This window comes from Gopherus flavomarginatus, chromosome 1 (genome assembly GCF_025201925.1).
Source record: "Gopherus flavomarginatus isolate rGopFla2 chromosome 1, rGopFla2.mat.asm, whole genome shotgun sequence".
Classification (NCBI taxonomy): domain Eukaryota; kingdom Metazoa; phylum Chordata; order Testudines; family Testudinidae; genus Gopherus; species Gopherus flavomarginatus.
In genome coordinates this window covers 250,011,526-250,033,521 of record NC_066617.1, presented here as the reverse complement: position 1 = coordinate 250,033,521, position 21,996 = coordinate 250,011,526, and the positions used below count along the sequence as shown (strand labels likewise).

Genomic DNA, 21,996 nt, shown 5'->3' with positions numbered 1-21,996 from the left:
TCTATTCCAGTGTTTAACTACCGTGACAGTTAGGAACTTTTTCCTAATGTCCAACCTGAATCTCCCTTGCTGCAGTTTAAGGCCATTGCTTCTTGTTCTATCATTGGAGGCTAAGGTGAACAAGTTTTCTCCCTCCTCCTGATGACACCTATATAGAACTGCATTGGAAAAGTTATTGAGGGGAGAGGGAACCGGAGTTTTTGACTGTTGGGTAGTAGAAAGTTGGGCATTTGAGACCTGGAAAGATTTCAGCAGCCATCCTAATCTTAAATTCTTCTTCGAGTGCTTGCTCATATCCATTCTAATTAGGTGTGCGCGCGCTGCGTGCACGTTCGTTGGAGACTTTTTACCCTAGCAACACTCGGTGGGCCAGCAGGTCGCCCCCTGGAGTGGCGCCGGTATGGCGCCTGATATATACCCCTGCTGGCCCGCCCACTCCTCAGTTCCTTCTTACCGCCCGTGTTGGTCATTGGAACTGTGGGGCACGGCTAGCCGTTCTCCACTTCCCTAGCGTTTCACTCTTCTACAGTATAGTGATATAGTTCTGTAATTATAGTAATAGTTGTAGTTATAAAGTTAGTTAAGTGTAGTTTGTAAAAAGTTATACAGAGGATCGGGGGTTCGCCCCCTTTTCCTCCCCGCGGTGCCCGGGCCCATGCCCAGTTCACCCGGGTTTAAGCCTTGTGCGGCCTGTCATCGGCCGATGCCCACAGGAGATACGCACGACTCCTGCCTGAGGTGCCTAGGCGAGTACCACTTTGCGGACAAGTGCCGGATCTGCAAGGCGTTCAAGCCCCGAAAGAAGAAGGAGCGGGACAGTCGCCTGAAGCAGATCCTGATGGAGGCAGCGCTGACTCCCCCACCATCGGCACCGACTCCAGCACTGGGACCAAGTGTCGCCTCCGCTCCGGACCGCCCGGCGCCGGCAAAGGCTTCAACTTCTCGCTCGGCACCGGCCCGGCACCCTAGCCGGCACCGCTCCCTCTCCCCGAGGAGCAAGAAGCACAGAGCTCCTGCGGTACCTACAGCTGCACCACAGTCAGAGCATGCCTCCAAACCTGACCACCCAGCACCGTCATCCGCCGCGGCACCGAGCGTCGTTGCACCGTCGACTCCGGCTCCTCAGGGACCGTTGAGTCCAGTGCCTCTCAGCTCCCCAGTGAGAACAGCGGTTGAGCTTGTCGCGCCCTCCACGCCGGAGACCTTCTCCGTTGCACGCGACCTTATCGCCCTGACAGAGCCCGAGCTGCCCCAACCCCCGGCACCGCTGGTGCGGGTTCTCCAATCGATGGGCAAGCCCGCCATGGTGCGGCCGCATTCACCAGGCGCTACTGGGCGTCGGTCCCGTTCCAAATCGAGGGACCACTTTCAGCGTCGCCACTCGAAATCCAGACGCCGCTCGCAGTCCCGGGACCGCTACCTGTGGCACCGGTCGTACTCGCGGCACCGATCAAGATCCCGGTCGCCGTCGTATTACTCTCGGCACCGGTCGAGATCGCGGCACCGACGTTCCTACCGCAGCCGATCCCGGCACGGCAGCGTACGGCACCGGTCGACCTCCCGGCACCGAGCTGGTAGCAGGTCCCGGTCCAGATCGAGGTACCGCCATGACTCCCGGTACCGCTCGCCGGCACCGCGCAGAGACGACATCTGGATGCGCAGAGGCCTGCCGCAGTCATCGACGGCGCCTCCGTGGCCTTCAAGGCACTCGTCCGCTTCTTCCTGTATGGACAGCGCCTCTTACGGAGGTTCGGATGTTCAGGCCTGCCCGGACCAGGGACCACCACAATGGGCCTTTTGGACATCCTGGGCATACCACCAAGCCCAGGGCGAACCTTCGGGCCCAGCTCGCTCCAGTCAATCGGAGCATTGTGCACCAGAGGCCACAGTCAGCCGGCCTCCCCCCTCAGGTATTGAGGAAGACCCTGCGGATCCCCTGGCACAGCAGGATGCCCAGGAAGTGGAGGTTCCTCTGGACGAGGCTTCCGTTCAGGAACCACTCCTCCCTGGGGTGTCTTCTTCCTCGTCCCTAGATGAGGCGGTAGCGGGCACTTCTTCATCAGGGCCCCCGCCGATTGATCTCCGGGCACACCAGGACCTTCTGAGGCGAGTTGCCCAGAACATAAACCTTCCTGTAGAGGAAGTCCCGGAAGTGGAGGACCCAGTGGTAAGCATCCTCTCTGCGGAAGCACCAACCAGAGTAGCCCTCCCCTTCATAAAGTCGATCCAGGCGAAGGCAGACACCATATGGCAGTCTCCGGCCTCCATTCCACCCACAGCCCGCGGAGTGGAAAGGAAATATATGGTACCATCCAAGGGGTATGATTACCTCTATGTACACCCCGCTCCCTGCTCCTTGGTGGTACAATCAGTCAACGAGCAGGAACGCCACGGCTAGCAAGCTCCTGCACCAAAATCCAGGGAAGGCAGGCGCATGGACTTGCTGGGCCGCGAGATCTATTCTGCGGGAGGCCTTCAGCTCCGTGTGGCAAACCAGCAAGCCCTCCTGAGCCGTTACAGCCACAACACCTGGGAGGCTGTCGGCAAATTTACAGAGCTGCTTCCCCAGGACTCACGCCAGGAATATTCATCTCTCCTGGAAGAGGGCAGGAGGGTCGCCAGGACCTCGCTACAAGCGTCCTTAAATGCCGCAGACTCAGCAGCAAGAACACTGGCGTCGGGCGTAGCCATGCGCCGTATATCATGGCTGCAGTCTTCCGGACTACCGCCGGAGCTACAGTACACGATCCAGGACCTGCGATTCGACGGGCAGGGCCTCTTCTCTCAGAAGACGGATCCCAGGCTACAGAGCCTGAAGGATAACCGGGTCATCATGCGTTCGCTGGGAATGCACACGCCCCAGACTCAGAGAAGGCCATTCTGGCCCTACCATCAGCGCACTTACCCCCCGTCTCGCCCCAGACAAGATTTTAACCGGAGGCGAGGCCGGCCGAACCGTAGACGTCACTCAGGTCCTCAAAGGGGTAACACTTCTGGGTCCGACAAGCCACCGCAGGGACCCAAGATGAACTTCTGAAGGTGCGCCCGAGAGCAGCTTACCAATCCCTTCCCTGGATCCACTTCATTTCCTCAACCGCCTCCGCCCCTTCCTACCGTCGTGGTCCCAGCTAACTTCAGATCGTTGGGTCCCGCGCACAGGGACCCCTCTCACGAGCAACTTATCATCCAGGAGGTTCGCAAGCTCCTGCTCATCGGAGCTATAAAGGAGGTGCCAAGGGAGCTAAGGGGCAAGGGGCTTTATTCCCGGTACTTCTTAATCCCCAAGTCAAAAGGGGGCCTTCGACCCATCCTGGACCTGCGAGGTGTGAACAAATTCATCAAAAGGTTCAAGTTCCGCATGGTAACCTTAGGAACCATCATTCCTTCCCTGGATCCCGGAGATTGGTACGCCGCTCTCGACATGAAGGACGCTTACTTCCACATTGCGATCTTTCCCCCGCACAGGCGGTATCTTCGCTTTGTGGTAAATCCGGACCACTACCAATTCACGGTCCTCCCCTTTGGGCTCTCCTCGGCCCCCCGAGTATTCACCAAGTGTATGGCGGTCGTCGCCGCTGCCCTGCGCCGTCGTCGTATCCATGTCTTCCCTTACCTCACGACTGGCTCATTCGAGGCACATCGGAGGCACAGGTGATCGGGCACATCACCATCATCACGGAGCTGTTTGCGAGTCTAGGCTTGACCATCAACCCGGACAATTCCACTCTGGTGCCTACGCAGAGCATAGAGTTCATCGGGGCAATGCTGGACTCCAGCCTCGCGACGGCCAGCCTCCCCTGGCACCGATTCCAAGCCACAGTGTCCATGGTCACAAGCCTACAGGCCTTCCCGACCACGTCTGCTCGAACGTGCCTCGCTCTCCTGGGACACATGGCCGCATGCACCTTCGTCACCAAGCATGCAAGACTCCGCATGCGCCTGCTGCAGACCTGGCTCGCGTCGGTCTATCGACCGGGCAGGGACGCCATAGACACAATCGTAACGATTCCACCGAATGTTCTAGGTTCCCTAGGCTGGTGGACAACGTCCTCCCAAGTGTGTGCGGGCCTACCGTTTCACGCCCCTCAGCCCTCAGTGTCCTTGACAACGGACGCGTCATCGCTGGGCTGGGGTGAGCACCTGGGGACCCTGCGTACACAGGGTCTATGGTCACAGAGAGAGCTGACTCTTCACATCAATGTGCGGGAGCTGCGGGCAGTTCGCCTAGCATGCCAGACATTTCAATTCCATTTACACGGCCGTTGTGTCGCGGTATTCACGGACAACACAACGGCCATGTATTACATCAACAAGCAGGGCGGGACCCGGTCCTCCCCGCTGTGTCAGGAAGCAATACGTCTGTGGGACTTTTGCATAGCCCACTCTATTCATATAGTGGCCTCCTTTCTCCTGGGAGTGCGGAACTCCGTTGCGGATCACCTGAGCAGATCCTTTCTGTCCCACGAATGGTCCATCCGACCGGACGTCCTCTATTTCGTTTTCCGGAGGTGAGGGTTTCCCCAGATAGATCTGTTCGCCTCCAGATCGAACAGGAAATGCCAGGTGTTCTGCTCCCTACAGGGTCACTCCCCAGGCTCCCTGTCGGACGCGTTCCTCATTCCGTGGATGGAACGTCTTTGCTACGCCTTTCCACCCTTCCCTCTCGTCCACCGAGTCCTGATCAAAGTTCAGAGAGACAAGGCCCGCCTCATCCTGATCGCTCCGGCTTGACCGCGGCAACCTTGGTACACCATGCTGCTCGATCTGTCCCTGGCGAATCCAATTGCCCTACCTCCTTGGCCGGATCTGATCACACAGGACTTCGGCAGGATGCGCCATCCGGATCTACAGTCCCTCCATCTGTCTGCATGGCTCCTGGCTGGTTAAGTCGGTCCGAGTTGCGCTGTTCTGACGCAGTACAACAAGTGTTGTTGGGCAGCAGGAAGCCTTCCACGCGTTCAACCTACCTAGCGAAATGGAAACGCTTCTGCTGCTGGTGTAGCCAGCACGGCCACGAGCCACTCTCCGTTCTAGTCCCCACCATTTTGGACTATGTGTGGTCTCTCAAGCAACAGGGTTTGGCGATCTCCTCTCTGCGCATCCATCTCGCGGCTATATCCACCTTCCATTCAGGCGAGGCTGGCAAGTCCGTGTTTTCCCACCCTATGGTGTCAAGATTCATCAAGGGCCTGGAGCGACTATACCCTCAGGTCAAATGGCCTACCCCTACTTGGGACCTGAACCTTGTCTTGACCAGGCTCATGGCGCCCCCCCTTCGAACCCTTAGCCACATGCTCACTGCTGTACCTATCCTGGAAAGTGGCCTTCCTAGTCGTTATCACATCGGCTCGCCGAGTCTCGGAGCTTCGGACTCTGACCATGGACCCTCCGTATATGGTGTTCCATAAGGACAAGGTACAGCTGCGACCGCACCCAGCGTTCCTCCCTAAGGTCGTCTCCGCCTTCCATATTAATCAAGACGTCTTCCTGACAGTCTTTTACCCAAAGCCGCATTCATCCCGAAAAGAGCAACAGCTCCATTCCTTGGATGTCCGAAGGGCTCTCGCATTCTACATTGAGAGAACTAAACCCTTCCGACGTTCACCCCAATTGTTTGTGGCAGTAGCGGAACGCATGAGAGGCATGGCAATCTCCTCCCAGCGTATTGCATCCTGGGTCATGTCCTGCATCAGGACATGTTTCAACTTGGCCCGCGTGCCAACGGGGGCCCTTACCGCCCATTCTACCAGGGCTCAGGCTTCGTCTGCCACGTTTTTGGCTCATGTCCCCATACATGAAATCTGCTGTGCGGCCACATGGTCTTCTGTGCACACCTTCGCATCACACTATGCGCTGGTCCAGCAAGCTAGAGACGATGCCGCTTTCGGCGCAGCGGTTTTGCAGTCCGCAACATCTCGCTCCGACCCCACCACCTAGGTAAGGCTTGGGAATCACCTAATTGGAATGGATATGAGCAAGCACTCGAAGAAGAAAAGACAGTTACTCACCTTTGTAACTGTTGTTCTTCGAGATGTGTTGCTCATATCCATTCCACACCCGCCCTCCTTCCCCACTGTCGGATTAGCCGACAAGAAGGAACTGAGGAGCGGGTGGGCCAGCAGGGGTATATATCAGGCGCCATACCGGCACCACTCCAGGGGGCGACCTGCTGGCCCACCGAGTGTTGCTAGGGTAAAAAGTCTCCGACGAACGTGCACGCGGCGCGCGCACACCTAATTGGAATGGATATGAGCAACACATCTCGAAGAACAACAGTTACAAAGGTGAGTAACCGTCTTTTAATACAGTTTATTAAAGAATGGTCAACAGGCTAAATAGGTATAAATGGAAAACCTGTAAATCTTTGTCTTTCAGCTGCAGAGTGAATGGGAGTCTTCTCGTTCTGAAGTAGAACTCCTGAGGAAACAACTCGCTAATGAAAGAATCTCTATGAAAAACCTGGAATCTTTGCTGGTGTCCAACCGTGAGAAAGAATTTCAGTCTCAGATAGCCAAACAAGAAAAGGAATCTGAAATTCAGCTTCTTAAAGAGCAGCTTTCTCTGGCTGAGAATAAACTGTGAGTAAATGACCAAGAGATAAAACTATTTGATTATCTGAGCAGAAGTGATTTTTATCTCTCTTCGGGAGTTATATACATCTATTGGTTATTTACTTGCATTTTTGAGCAGTTGGAGCACCTGAATAACTTCTTAAAAATGGAAGAAGTCCAAGAGCTGATGCCTGCTTTTGATTCAGCAGCTGTACCATACAATATGTTTCCCCTTTAGATTTTTATTTAACTCCTTTTAAAAACTGTTTATGTGAACTGCACTCTAATGCTGCCCTTGGTAACTAATCAGTTGTGTATATTGATATATTTGGAAGGTTATAATCGCCCCTTTTTTCTGAATCAAATGACAGTTTTATGTACTTTACAGTGCTATCCAGAGTCGAGATTTTGCTCAGCTCAGAAATACAACAACTCAGCTAGAGTCTGAGCTAGATATCACCAAAAGGCAGCTGGGGACAGAGCGCTTTGAAAGGCAAGTGTATGTTTTTGTACTACTCCTAATTCCTCGTATTATTTCAGATGAAGTATAATATAGTAGTTAGCCTAATTTAGTTGGACCAATTGAGAAGAAAGATGGCCAAGTTATTTAAGGTAATACCTTGGGATATGGGTTCAATGGTTGTGTGCTGCCACAGTGTAATTTAATTAATTAATTAATTAAAGGCAGTCAAATCAAGGTCTGTGTTTATTTTGATACTGAGGCCACAGCAAAATCTGCAAAAATTTAATTTAAAATCTGGAAAATGTTAGTTCAAAAACTGTTACCCGTAATGCTCCTATAGATATGTAAAATAGATCAGATTGTAACACTTGTATCCTAATGGATCAATACCAGTGCTTTTCAAACAAAACAACCTCCTAACAGTTCTCAGTTGCTTTCTTTCAACGCCCTCCCCACCTTTACTTTGGAAGTGCTAGCTAACCTGAGCAAAGATAGTCGAAAGGAGAAGAAAGAGAGAGAGAGGAAAAAGGATGGCGGAGGAGAGGAGGGCTAGAGAAAGAAGAGTAGGAAAGTGAAGAGGAGGAGGAAAGGAGTGCGATGTAATGGGGATTTAGAGGGGTTGGGAAGGAATACAAGAAATTCTGAAGTATTTTGAAAAAGATTCACCAGCTTCTCCTATAGAGAAATGTGTGGAAAATAACAGTTGTCAACCTTTTCATATTATTTTATTTTATCTCTTTATAAAACTGACTGTGGGCTATACATTTTCAAAACACACAGTCACGGGTTAACCTCATTTTTAAATTGAAAACAAAGGAACGGAATTGACTTTTATTACTTTTGCTGACACTACAGTAGTAAAACATGTCTTTAATATGCCTGTTGTCTTTTGATTTGGGAACACGAGCTTGCCACACAAAGAAACTTAGAAACGTCTCAGAAATCCACAGTCCCTGGTTATGATAAATATCAGTACAGTAATAAAAGGCTTCTGATAAGACACATAGGTTTATTTAAATTCATTTATGTAAACAATGACAACATATCAAGTTATGCAGTTGTATCATGTGCCTCAGCTATCTGAAACAATATTGATATTCTTGCGTAATTTCACTTTCTGAAGTCAGTTTTTGTTGTTCTAGAACAGTGGTGCCTATAATTTTCCTGTGACATCTCCTCCTCTCACCTCAGTAATGGAATCTGTCCACACCTCCCCTCCATACTGTACAACTGGCTCAGCAGAGGAGCTGGGGCTGAAGGTGGAGCTGAGGGCAGAACTGGGGATGGGAAAGGAGCTGGGGGGAGAGGCAGAGCTGGCCTGGGAGCGGAGAGGGAATGAGAGCAGAGCTGGGCTGGAATTGGACAGGGGACAGAGTGGAGCTGCGGCTAGGGATGGAGCTGGGCTGAGCAAGGGGCAGAGTGGAGGTGGAGTGGAGCTGTGGCTGGGGTTGGAGCTGGGCTGGGGTGGAACAAGGGGTGGAGTGAAGCTGCATCTAGGGCCAGAGCTGGGCTGGGGCAGAGCAGGAGGTGAAGCGAAGTGCAACTGGTGACAGAGCTGGGTAGAGGCAGAAAGGGGCTGGGTAGTGCTTGCTCTCTGCCCCATGTCAGGACTGGCCTGGGGACCAGCATGCACCCCCCTGAATGTTCCTCCATGCTCTCCTAGGGGGACATGCCCCACAATTTGGGGTCCACTGTTCTAGAAGACATTATAATTTTATAAAATGAGGATAGTATGGTAAACTAGTCCTTAATACAGTTATTCTGAGTTTTCCTAGAGTCCATAATTCTGAAACTGTGCTGTATTAATCAGAATCTTTGCTTTTAATAAATCATTTTGTGAACAACATACTTCCAATAGCTGTCTAATACTGTTTTATATTGCATTAATCTACCGGTGTGTTCTGTTCCTTGTGTTCCACAGCCAGCATTATATTTTATATCAGGAAATCCTGACTTTTGGCAACAGTAAAGTGAATAGAATAACGTTTGGGCTTTACAATATTTTTCATAAGCCAGACAATTAAGTAAGTATATTGCATTGTCTGTAGGGAACTGAAGCAGCCATTATGTGCTCTGCAATAGCTCTTGCAGAACCCCGAGGAATGCAAGAAAGAGAACATTAGCCAAGAGAGAGATTGGCGTTACCCTCACTATTATGGAATTTTTAGCTTTGGTCTGAGGAACCACCAGAGCAGTGCAAAAGAATCTTCTGCTTAGTATTTCTTCTAGCAGATAAATATTTCTGGTAGTGCAAAACAATTTCTCTTTAGTGCATTGGGTATGTGTCTTAGCCTTGTGCAGATGATGTGGAAAACGCTGACGTACTCCATGCTTTTTTTGCCTCAGTCTTCACAGACAAGGTCAGCTCCCAGACTGCTGTACTGGGCAACACAGTATGGGGAGGAGGTGAACAGCCCTCAGTGGTGAAAGAACAGGTTAAGGACTGTTTAGAAAGCTGGACATGCACAAGTCCCTGGGTCCAGATCTAATGCATGTGAGGGTGCTGAAGGAATTGGCTGATGTGATTGCAGAGCCATTGGCCATTATCTTTGAAAATTCATGGTGATCAGGGGAGGTCCTGGACGATTGGGAAAAGGCAAATATAGGGCCCATCTTTAAAAAAGGAAAGAAAGAGAACCCAGGGAACTACAGATCCATCAGCCTCGTTTCAGTCCCTGGCAAAATCATGGAGCAGGTCCTCAAGGAATCCATTTTGAAGCACTTAAAGGAGAGGAAGGTGATCAGGAACAGTCAATATGGATTCACCAAGGGCAAGTCATGCCTGACCAACATGATTGCCTTCTCTGATGAGACAACTGTGGATATGGGGAAAACAGTAGATATGATATATCTTGATGTTAGCAAAGCTTTCGATACGATCTCCCACAGTATTCTTGCTAGCAAGTTAAAGAAGTATGGATTGGATGAATGGACTATAAGGTGGATAGACAGCTGGCTAGATTGTCAGGCTCAGTGGATAGTGATAACAGCGCCATGTCTAGTTGGCAGCCAGTATCAAGCGAAGTGCCCCAGGGGTCAGTCCTGGTGATGGTTTTGTTCAACATCTTTATTAATGATCTGGATGATGGGATTAATTGTACCCTCAGCAAGTTCGCACATGACACTAAGATGGGGGGAGAGGTAGATAAGCTGGAGGGTAGAGATAGGGTCCAGAATGATCTAGACAAATTGGAGGATTGGGCCAAAAGAAATCTGATGAGGTTCAACAAGGACAAGTGCAGAGTCCTGCACTTAAGAAGGAAGAATTCCATGCACCGCTACAGCTGGGGACTGACTGGCTAAGCAGCAGTTCTGCAAAAAAGAACCTGGGAATTACAGTGGATGAGAAGCTGGATACGAGTCAGCAGTGTGCTTTTGTTGCCAAGAAGGCCAACAGCATATTGGGCTGTATTAGTAGGAGCACTGCCAGCAGATCGAGGGAATTGATTATTCTCTTCTATTTGGCACTGGTGAGGCTGCACCTGGAGTATTTTCCAGTTTTGGTTCCCCCACTACTGAATGGATGTGGACAAATTGGGGAGAGTCCAACGGAGGGCAGAGAAAATTATTAGGGGGCTAGGGCACATGACTTACAAGGAGAGGCTGAAGGAACTGGTGTTGTTTAGTCTGCAGAAGAGAAGAGTGAAGGGGAATTTGATAGCAGCCTTCAACTACCTGAAGGGGGGTTCCAAAGAGGATGGAGCTAGGCTGTTTTCAGTGGTAGCAGATGACAGAACAAGAAGCAATGGTCTCAAGTTGCAGTGGGGGAGATCTAGGTTGGATATTAGGAAACACTATTTCTCTAGGAGGGTGGGGAAGCACTGGAATGGGTTGCTTAGGGAGGTGGTGGAATCTCCATCCTTAGAGGTTTATAAGGCCCGGCTTGACAAAGCCCTGGCTGGGATGATTTAGTTAGTGTTAGTCCTGCCTTGAGCAGGGGGTTGAACTGGATGAGCTCCTGAGGTCTCTTCCAACCCTAATATTCTATGAATACAGCAGAACCCTGTTTATCTGATGTAATTGGGAGACTGGTACCAGATCAGATAATCAAAAATTCGAATAATACGGAGTAGTGGTTCTCAAACTTTTTTTTCCGTGGACCACTTAATGATCTTTCTAAATGTTCTTTGTACCATTCGCTAACTATTGTTAAGCACGTTGGATAAAAGCACTATATAAAAAAACCCTTAATAATTAACCTTTTTTGTTCTACAAATAAAAGCACACAACTCATATTTTAATATCAGTAGTCATACCTTTCTAACGCGATGGATGTGCCCTCCCTCCCCTGCTGCGGTAGCCCCCGAGCTGGGGCTGGGAAGGAGGGGGGTCTCTCTCCTGCGACAGAGCTGAGGCTGGGAAAGAGGGCCATCTCTCCCTGGCAGCCATAGCCCTGGAGCTAGGGTAAATCGCCTCTTTCTCTGGCTGCCTCAGCCCTGCACATCCCAACTTCCCATCATCCCCTCTTCTCGCCCCACTGCCCCATCCCACCTACTCCCTATTCCCCCCCAAGACCATCACCTCACCTTACATATGCGTCTTCTCCAGGGTCCAGACACCTAATTAGTGGAGCCACGCCTGCATGGCTCCACTAATTAGGTGGGTGGCCCTTCATTCTCTTGTGTGCGGCTGCCCAGGGACACAATTTAGAGGGAACTATCCACGGACCACCTGAATGGAGCTCACGGACCAATGGTGGTCCATGGACCACAGTTTGAGAACCTCTGATCGAGAGAATAGGAGAGTGTGAGGCCACAGCACTGTCTAATAGCCGCAGAAGAGATCACCTGCTTCTGGACCTGTGTGCGCTGGTTGTTCAGATAATATGGCGAGCCGGATAATGAAGGGTCAAAGGAACAGAGTTCTACTGTATTTCTAACTACAACTTTCTGGTTTAAAGGTTGAGTGCTATCCATTGAACTGTGCTGACAAAACATTTATGTACCTTCTTTTTATTGCACACCATACTATAACATAAGACTACTTTGGGTTATCTAGAGTCTTGTAGAGAGGCTTTACTTCTTAGTTGGTAATGTCTCCTTTAAAATCAATTACCATTTTGATTTAGGGAACGTGCTGTACAAGAGCTTCGTCGCCAGAGTCTTACTACTACGTACCAATTAAGTTCTACTTTAAGGACATCATCACCTGACCGTTCCCTCCGTCGATCTCCTGATTGGACTCTGGACAGATCCTTGGAAGGGTAAGTCATTCAAGAACATCCCAACTCATGATGGGAAAAGAGTACAGAGACTTAAAATTCAACTTTTGAGAAGACAGAAGTAGTAGCATGGACCTGTTTCAGCTCATGGTTGAAGTCTATGGAATTTCACGACTGTAAAAACTGGTGTGAGTGAAAGGAGAATCGGGCACAAAGTTTCTACTAATTATCTTAAAATTTTGTATTCAACTATGTCAATTATACAGTACATAGTAGCTATATGCACTGTAATTGCTATAGTTATAACACTGGCAATACTGTACAGACTTTCCTAATAATCTTAAATCATCCCACTCTCCAATTTTAGGCATAAATAATTGATCTTGCCAACAACAAAGTCAGTATTCCATGTCAGTCCAATACTACTTTAAGTATTTATCCACTGTAGTTAGACTGCATTGTAGGTGCACATGCACCCCATGCATGTGTAACCCTTCTGCTGGGCAGAGTTGACAGCAACAAGGCCCGGGTTCAGTACATAGGGGTTCCCTTTTCAACAATGACAGAACAAGGAGTAATGGTCTCAAGTTGCAGGGGGGAGGTGTAGGTTGGATATTAGGAAAAACTTTTTCACTAGTTGGGAATTGGTCCTGCTTTGAGCAGGGGGTTGGACTAGATGACCTCCTGAGGTCCCTTCCAACCCTGATATTCTATGATTCTATGAATACAATGCAAAACCGGCTCGAGCCACCACCCAGTGACTTGAGAAAATTACACACGCACCCCTGGGTGCCTCAAAGAGGCAATAGTTCCCCTCTCGCAAGCACAGAGTCTTGGCACTGGTCTACACTATGAGTTTAAATCGAATTTAGCAGCGTTAGGTTGATTTAACCCTGCATCTGTCCACACGACCATGCCTGTTTTGTCAACTTAAAGGGCTCTTAAAATTGATTTCTGTAATCCTCCCTGGTGAGGGGTTTAGCTCTAAATCGACCTTGCTGGGTCGAATTTGGAGTGCTCCATTGTGACTAGGGTAGGCTGGGTCCCCCTGGATAACTATAGGCATTTCAACATCCCCAGTGGTAATTTTCTGGTCTGGGAAGTAAGTTCCTTCCTGCAGCTGTTCAAGTAGACCAGAGTTCTTCTTCGAGTGCTGTCTCTGTGGGTGCTCCACTCTAGGTGACGGTGCGTCCTGGCGCTGTCGATCGGAGATTTTCGGTAGCAGTGCCTGGTTACCATCTCCCGTCTAGTTGGAATCTTCCTGAGTGCGTGCGCCCCACACCCTCCTCAGTTCCTTCTCAACTGTCCTCGGCTGAAGACGGGACTCGGGGCAGTGCTACCTTCTCTTCCCTGGTCTCTATAGGAAACAGTAACAAAGAACATAGAAATAATTATTAGTTACAGCCCAGTTGTTTCCCTTCCTTTAGTGTAGTTAGTTACTTAGTTTAAAAAAGAAAAAATCCCTCAGGCTTGTCTCCCATGGAGACACTCTCCTCGGCCATCTCTAATTTATAAAGCCCGGAGCTTCAGGATTCAAAAGACATATTTCCTGTCAGGAATCCATGCCACGGACATATGGGCACTCATACTGTGTGAAGTGCCTCCCTTGCGCGAGCCTCAAGTCAAGAGCTCGTCGCGACAGGGATCTGCGGCTCAAAATGCTGATGATGGAAAATCCTTACAGCCGCTTTCAGAGATGAGAAACGTCAAACCCGCTTCCACACGCGCCCCAGCCAGATCAGAACCGGTGGGCAGCGTTGCTTCACCCTCCCTGGAGCGGAGGCAAGAAGCAGAACAGTCTCACAGGAGAGACTTTAACAAGGGTAGGGGGTCTCCCGCGAGATCCCTACCCTCTGTGCTGACAGCACCAAAGGCAGGTGCCTCAGCTTTTTCTAATGCCTCAGCCGCAGCTCTGACAGAGCGCAGAGGCAGGGACCTGACCTCCCGTGTCAGGAAGGTCCTTGTGGCTTCGGTCCCCTCGGCACCGCAAACGGCCGCAGTGCCGGCAGCGCACTCCTCCTGGGCACCACAAACGGCCGCGGTGCCGACAGCGCGCTTCTCCTCGGCACCACAAACGGCCGCGGTGCCGACAGCTTGCTTCTCCTCAGCACCGCAAATGGCCACGGTGCCGGCAGTGCGCGCCTCCTGGGCACTGCAAACGGCCGCGGTGCCGGCAGCGCGCTGCTCCTCAGCACCGCAAACGGCCGCGCTGCCAGCAGTGCATGCCTCCTGGGCACTGCAAAGACCGCAGTGCCGGCAGCATGCTGCTCCTCAGCACCGCAGACAGCTGCGGTGCTGGCAGTGCGCACCTCCTGGGCACCGGAAACGGCCGCGGTGCCGGCAGCACGCCTCTCGTCACCAAAAACAGCTGTGGTGCCAGCAGCGCAATGCTCCTTGGCACCAAAAACGGCCATGATGCCACCAGTGCAATCCTCCCCTGCAGGGAGAAGAACATTGGCACCGAGACTATCTTCCCCCCGGGCACCAGTAGCAGACCCCCTGCAGGGCACTTCCAAGCAGCCTGCAGCACTACTGTCACTTGCACTTTCTCCTGCTAATGAGCTAGAGCAGGCTCAGCTCAGCCCAGGGAGCAGGAGCAACAGTTTCTCACTCAATGTGACCTTTCAGTGCCACCTGAGCCTCACTCTCCACTCCAGCGTAGACAGGGCTCATTTTTTGAACCACCACTCTCTCCACCTGAACTGGTTTCGCTGACGGTGAACTTGATTTACAGCAACAAGCGGAGTTCTCCCCTCCTGCTTCTCCTCCACAGGCACCTCTGCCACCTCAAGTCACGGCTCAAGGCCACCAGCCTCAGCTTCCCTACTTCGCCCCCCCATGGGCGACACCTGGGTTCTCCTACCCTATGCCTTGGCCTCAGTGGTACCCTCGGCGTCATCCTCCTTCTGTGCATCAATCTCCTGCTCCGTCCACTTCTAAGGTGCCTGAACCCCCTCCTGAGTCTGCAAGTTACGCATCATATCCTTAACTTTCCATTAGCCCTGGAAGGAGCCCTCCTCCCTCCGCCTCCACGGGCTGTGGACGACTGTAAACAATTTCAAGAACTTTCAGGAGAGTGGCATTCAGTCAAGATATCCCCTTTCAAGAGGTTCAGGAGATGCAACACAGACTCCTCAGAATCCTTCAACTGTCTGCACCCTCAAAAATTGCGCTCCCTATAAACGAACCACTCCTGGAGCCGGCTGATACTCTCTGGCAAACCCCAGCGTCTTTAGTACCAACTTGCAAAAAGGCCAAACATAGATATTATGTCCCTGCTAAGGACGCTGACTTCCTATTTTTTCATCCACCACCGAACTCCCTTGTCATGGATGCAGTTGCACAGAGGTCGAAACAGTCACAATATCGACCCACCTCGCAAGACAAGGACCTTAGACGCCTTGACGTCTTGGGCCGCAAGGTTTATATGTCCTCCACACTACATTTCAGAATTGCAAACTATTCTGCTCCCCTTGCCAGTTACAACTTTGATAATTACACTAAACTTTTGAATTAGCCTCCTACATTCCAGAGGATATGAGAGCAGACTTCAAATCAATCCTGTCTGAGGGCCAACTGATTTCCAGAACAGCCCTACAGGTATCTCCAACACGGCAGACACAGCAGCCTGTACAACTGCAACTGCTGTGGTTATGCGCAGATCCTCATGACTCTCTGCATCTGGCATCCCCAAAGAACTGCAGACCAAAGTGGAGGATCTCCCTTTTGATAAGGACAAAGTTTCTCCTACCCTCCTACCTTTCCCCGTCCCTCTTCAGGGACCCTTCTCACGACCACTTACTTCGCACAGAAGTGATGCATCTTCTGCAACTAGGTGCAGTGGAACCTGTGCCAACGCAAAATCAAGGGACAGGTTTCTACTCCCATTACTTTCTAATTCAGAAAAAGACCGGAGGATGGAGGCCTATACTAGATCTATGCCGACTGAACAAATTCGTGAGGATACAAAGATTCAAGATGGGCACACTGGGCACAATAATACCTGCACTGGATCAAGGGAACTGGTTCAAAGCCCTCGACCTACAGCATGCTTACTTTCATATATCAATTAATCCAGCTCACAGACGCTTCCTACGATTCACAATCGGTCATGACCATTTTCAATACAGAGTTCTTCCTTTTGGACCCACCACAGCACCGAGAGTTTTTTTCCAAGACTCTAGCTGTGGTCGTGGCTCACCTCCGGAAACACGGGGTCACGCTGTTCCTGTATCTGGACGATTGCCTTATCAAGGGCAACTCTTATGGTGAGACACTTCAAGCTACCCGTTTCACCATCTCCCTCTTTCACAGCCTAGGCTTCCAAATAAACATCCAAAAATCCACTCTGACACTTAAACAACAGATCAAGTTCATCGGAGCTCATCTTGACTCAATCCAGAGCAGGGCCTCGCTCCCATATCACAGATTCCTCGCTATCACGCAGCTCAAACGCACATTCTCTATTCATCCCAGGACACAGGCAAGACTTTGCCTACAGCTCCTTGGTCACATGGCAGCCACCACCTTCATGGTTCACCGCGCCAGGCTACACATGAGATGTCTCCAGGGCTGGCTCAATTCCAATTTCAAACCCAACAGACACACCTTAGGGATGCTGCTAACTCCTCCTCCCAATATTATAGCTTCCCAGCATTGGTAACCAAGTCTAGAAAACCTCTGCACAGGAGTTTCCTTCCAGCAATGTTCCCCAACACTCATGCTCACCACGGACGCTTCCCTAATCAGTTGGGGAGCGCTCCTAGGGCGGCACAGGGCACAAGGCCGGTGGTCCGCATCAGAGACGCACCTACACATATAAATTTCTTAGAGCTCAGAGCAGTGAGGCGAGCATGCCTTCACTTTCTTCCCCTCAGAAAGAACAAATTTCTTTGGGCCTTAAAAGACAACATAGCATGCATGTACTACATAAACAGACAAGAGGGAACCCGATCACATTCCCTTTGCATGGAAGCCATTCAACTATGGAATAAGTGCATACGATATCGAATACAAATCATCACTTACTACCTACCAGGCTGCCACAGCACTACTGCCGACGCACTCAGCAGGCACTTCCTGACACAACGCGAATGGGAACTGCACCTCGCAGTACTCCAACAGCTCTTCTCCCTCTGGGGCAGCTCGTCAATAGATCTCTTTGCCACAACCTAGAATCGAAAATGTTCCGTTTTGCTCCAGAGCAGGACTGCATCCCTAGGAGATGCATTCCTCATCCCATGGAACAACTCCCTCCTGTACTCCTTCCACCAATCCCTCTGTTACACAAGGTTCTTTGGAAGATTGCGGACAGCAAGGCTTGGGTCATCCTTATTGCCCCGGCTTGGCCAAAACAGATGTGGTATCCCTACCTACTCTGCATATCCTCCCGTCACCCACAGGCTCTCCCCAACAGGCTAGACCACGTTTCCCAGGACAACGGACGGGTTCTTCACCCCAGCTCCAAAAACTCCACCTCACAGCCTGGTTCCTTCATGGTTCCAAACCCATGAACTAGCCCGTTCCGAGCAAGTCCAGTATGTCCTCCTGCACAATAGGAAAGACTCCACTCGTAAAACCTAGCTGCAGAAGTGGAAGTGTTTTTGCCCCCTGGTGCTCATGTAATCACTTAGCACTCAATAATGTGACCCTCCCTAACATTCTAGACTACCTCCGGAAACGAAAACAGGAAGGACTTTCGCTCAGCTCCATCAAAGAGCACCTGGCGGCGCTTACCACCTTCCATGACCTATTAGACAGTTATTCATTCTTTACCCACTCCACTGTAAAACGCTTTCTCATGGGCCTGCAAAATCTCCACCCTGAAATTTACCCAACAGCGGCTGCATGGAATCTTAACCTTGTTCTTCATGCTCTCATGAAACCTCCATTTGAGGCCTTGGCTACCTCCCCTCATCTTCATATGTCCACGAAGATGGCTTTCTTAGTTGCCATAACATCAGCAGGGAGAGTTGGTGAAATGAGCACCCTGATGGCCCACCTTCCCTACACAATCTTCTCCAAAGACAAAGTCACTTTGAGACCACATCCTAAATTTCTTCCTAAGGTGGTATCGACCTTCCACCTCAACCAACCTATATACTTACTTACTTTCTATCCCAAACCTCACAAGACTCCGCAAGAGGCAACCCTGCATACTCTCGACGTCAGGCGAGCAATCGCCTTTTATTTAGACAGGACCAAGCCATTTCGTAAATCCCCACGAACTCTTTGTTTCCATTACCAAAAGATCGAAAGGTATGGCTATCTCTAAACAACGTCTATCCAAGTGGATCTCTGACTGCATCAGATCCTGTTACCATGCGCAAAATCTTCAACCGCCTGAAGGCATCATTCCACTCGAGCCATGTCGACATCCGTTGCCTTCCTGCACAATGTTCCCATTCCTGACATCTGCAGAGCGGTTTTGGGGTCATCTGAACACAAGTTTGCAAAACGCTATGCTTTCATGCAAGACACCACGGCAGACACCATAGTAGACCATACAGTACTATCTACAGTACTCACTGCCGCATCTCCAAAGTCCCACCAACCATAGTGGGTACTGCTACACATTCACCTAGAGTGGAGCACCCACAGGGACAGCACTCGAAGAAGAAGAGAAAGTTACTCACTTTGCAGTAACTGAGGTTCTTCGAGATGTGTGTCCCTGTGGGTGCTCCACTCCCCACTCTCCTCCCCCCTACTTTGGAGTACTAGTATGATGCTCCACGGTAGAGAAGGAACTGAGGAGGGTGTGGGGTGCACGCACTCAGGAAGATTCTAACTAGACGGAAGATACCATCTGGGTGCGTGCGCCCCAACCAGGCACTGCTACCGAAAATCTCCGATCGACAGCGCCGGGACACACCGTCACCTAGAGTGGAGCACCCACAGGGACACACATCTCGAAGAACCTCAGTTACTGCAAGGTGAGTGACTTTCTCTTCCTGAAGATGCGAGCGTCATGAACCTTTCCCGGCCATCCCACGTTGTGATCCACCATTTCTTGCAGCACCATTGAAAAGTACGCCTTGTGGTTTGCCTACTGGCTGCCAAGGTGGTCCCGTCCCAAGACAGGGATATGCGTTCCGTCTATCGCCCCACAACAGTTAGGGAACCCCATTGCAGCAAAGCCATCCACTATGACCTGCACATTTCCCAGAGTCACTACCCTTGATAGGAGCAGCTCAGTGATTGCGTTGGCTACTTGGATCACAGCAGCCTCCATGGTAAGATTCACCCACCGCAAATTGATTCCTGATTGACTGGTAGCTGTCTGGCGTTGAAAGCTTCTCAACTGTGAGGCTGCTCTCATCTTGGTACGCTTGCGCTTCAGGGCAAGGGAAAGCAAGTCACAAATTTCCATGAAAGTGCCCTTATGCATGCAAAAGTTTCGCAGCCACTGGGAATCATCCCAGACGCGCAACACTATGTGGTCCCACCAGTCAGTGCATGTTTCCTGGGCCCAGAATCGGCATTCCATGGCATGAATCTGCCCCATTACCACCATGATGTCCAAATTGCCAGGACCCATGCTTTGAGAGAAGTCTGTGTCCATGTGCTGATCACTATCATGATCGCGCTGTCGTTGCCTCCTCGCCTGCTTTTGCAGGTTCTGCACATACTGCAGGATAATGTACAAGGTGTTTTACAATGCTCACAGCAACAGCGGTGAGCTGAGCAGGCTCCATGCTTGCTGTGGTATGGCGTCTGCAGGAGAGCAGAGTTGCTGCTGAAGCGGTGGAGGACGACGGTTAGGACCGTGCATATTTCCCGAGGAAGAACTGTCATAAACAGATAGCTAAGGGTTAATGTCTCTTTCACCTGGAAAGAAGTAACCTGAAACACCTGACCAGAGGACCAATCAGGAAACAAGACTTTTTCAAATCTGGGTGGAGGGAAGTTTGTGTCTGAGTCCTTTGTCTTGTATCGGTCCCTCTCGGCTATGGGAAGGATTTTTCTATTTCCTGCTTTCTAATCTTCTGTTTCCCAGTTGTAAGTACAAAAAGATAGGTTTGTTTTTTTGTAGTTACATGTGTGTAGTTGCTGGAGTGCTTTGAATTGTATTCTTTTTGAATAAGGCTGTTTATTCATATTTCTTTTAAGCAATTGACCCTGTATTTGTCACCTTAATACAGAGAGACCATTTTTATGTATTTTTCTTTCTTTTTACATAAAGCTTTCTTTTAAGACCTGTTGGAGTTTTTCTTTAGTGGGGGACTCCAGGGAATTGAGGCTGTGCTCACCAGGGAATTGGTGGGAGGAAGAAGTCAGGGGGAAATCTCTGTGTGTTAGATTTACTAGCCTGACTTTGCATACCCTCTGGGTGAAGAGGGAAGTACTTCTGTTTCCAGGACTGGAAATAGAGAGGGTGGAATCCCTCTGTTTAGATTCACGGAGCTTGCTTCTGTGTATCTCTCCAGAAACACCTGGAAGGGGGAAGGGAAAAGGTTTATTTCCCTTTGTTGTGAGACTCAAGGGATTTGGGTCTTGGGGTCCCCAGGGAAGGTTTTTTGGGGGACCAGAGTGCCCCAAAACACTCTAATTTTTTGGGTGGTGGCAGCTTTACCAGGTCCAAGCTGGTAACTAAGCTTGGAGGTTTTCATGCTAACCCCCATATTTTGGACGCTAAGGTCCAAATCTGGGACTAGGTTATGACAAGAACACACGTACCCGGGAGCCCATGACCGACAACGTAGAGAAATTCGCTATTGAGGCAATAGTAGCAGAGCAGAGTTGCAGTGGAAGCAGTGTATGTCGATGATGTATGACCTACTGTAGTGTCTGCTGCCAGCAGCACCCAGGACACAACAGCAGTGGTGTCGGTGAGCTAAGCTGAGCGGGCTGCACGCTTGCCATGGTATGGCGTCTGCTCAGAAAAAAGGCATGAAATGATTGTCTGATGTTGCTTTCACAGAGGGAGGGGAGACTGACAACATGTACCCAAAACCACCCGCGACAATGTTTTTGCCTTATCAGGCACTGGGAGCTTAACCAAGAATTCCAATGGGTAGCGGAGACTGCGGGAACTGTGGGATAGCTACTCGCAGTGCACCGCTCCATAAGTCGATGCCAGCCATGGTAGTGAGGACGCACTCCACCTACTTAATGCGCTTAGTGTGGACATATGCAATCAACTGTATAAAATCTATTTCTAAAAATTGGTTTCTATAAAATTGGCCTAATTTTGTAGTGTAGACATACCCTTGGTGTAGCAAAAGATCTTTAATAACAGGAGGTAAACAACTTAGCATTAAATTGGGAAAACACCACAACTAGGGTTCATAAACACAAACCATGAACCACCCCTAAGTAGATTGGTTCTTGAGTCCAGCAACCCAAAACTCACAGTTGCTGTCCTTGGTCAGTGCAGCCCCAGCATTTACCTCCCAGCCTGGGTGGAAGGGAGGAGGTATGAAGGCACCTCACACAGTCCACTGCTTGGGCCCTCGATGGCTGATTGCCATGCCGCTCTGTGGGGTTCTGCTCCAGTCTTCACCACCAGCCATGCCTCTCCTCCAGCCGCCCTGCTAGCCGTGCCTCTCCGCTTAGCTGTTCTGCTGGCCACACCTCTCTGCTAGCCATTCTGCTAGCTGCTCACCAATATGTCTTCAGGCCCCACCTACTTAACACAGCTCTCAGCGATTTCAGCTCTCTGTGATTTCAGTAGGGAAGCCTCACTGCTAGTGCACCTGGATAGTCTTCTTGCATCAAAACCACTAGCCCAATGTAGATCTAATGCTTAGACCTAGGTATCAGTGATTTCAGCTCTGCAGCATGTAACAAGACTCCTAATTGAATCTAAATTAGCTCTGTTA

At 50.3% G+C, this 21,996-nt stretch overlaps 1 protein-coding gene across 9 annotated transcripts in view; it reads left to right on the top strand.

Moving 5' to 3' along the window:
* Positions 1-21,996, top strand: part of TSGA10 (testis specific 10) — a 101,234-nt gene that overhangs the window by 51,838 nt on the left and 27,400 nt on the right. For 8 of the 9 annotated variants that reach the window (XM_050931713.1, XM_050931740.1, XM_050931721.1 and 5 more), the window contains 3 exons: positions 6,376-6,578; positions 6,940-7,044; positions 12,083-12,217. In XM_050931713.1, the coding sequence (XP_050787670.1) occupies positions 6,376-6,578; positions 6,940-7,044; positions 12,083-12,217 (443 nt within the window). Of the gene's footprint in view, positions 1-6,375; positions 6,579-6,939; positions 7,045-12,082; positions 12,222-21,996 lie in introns of those variants that run through there. The other variant, XM_050931676.1, reaches the window with a different exon arrangement.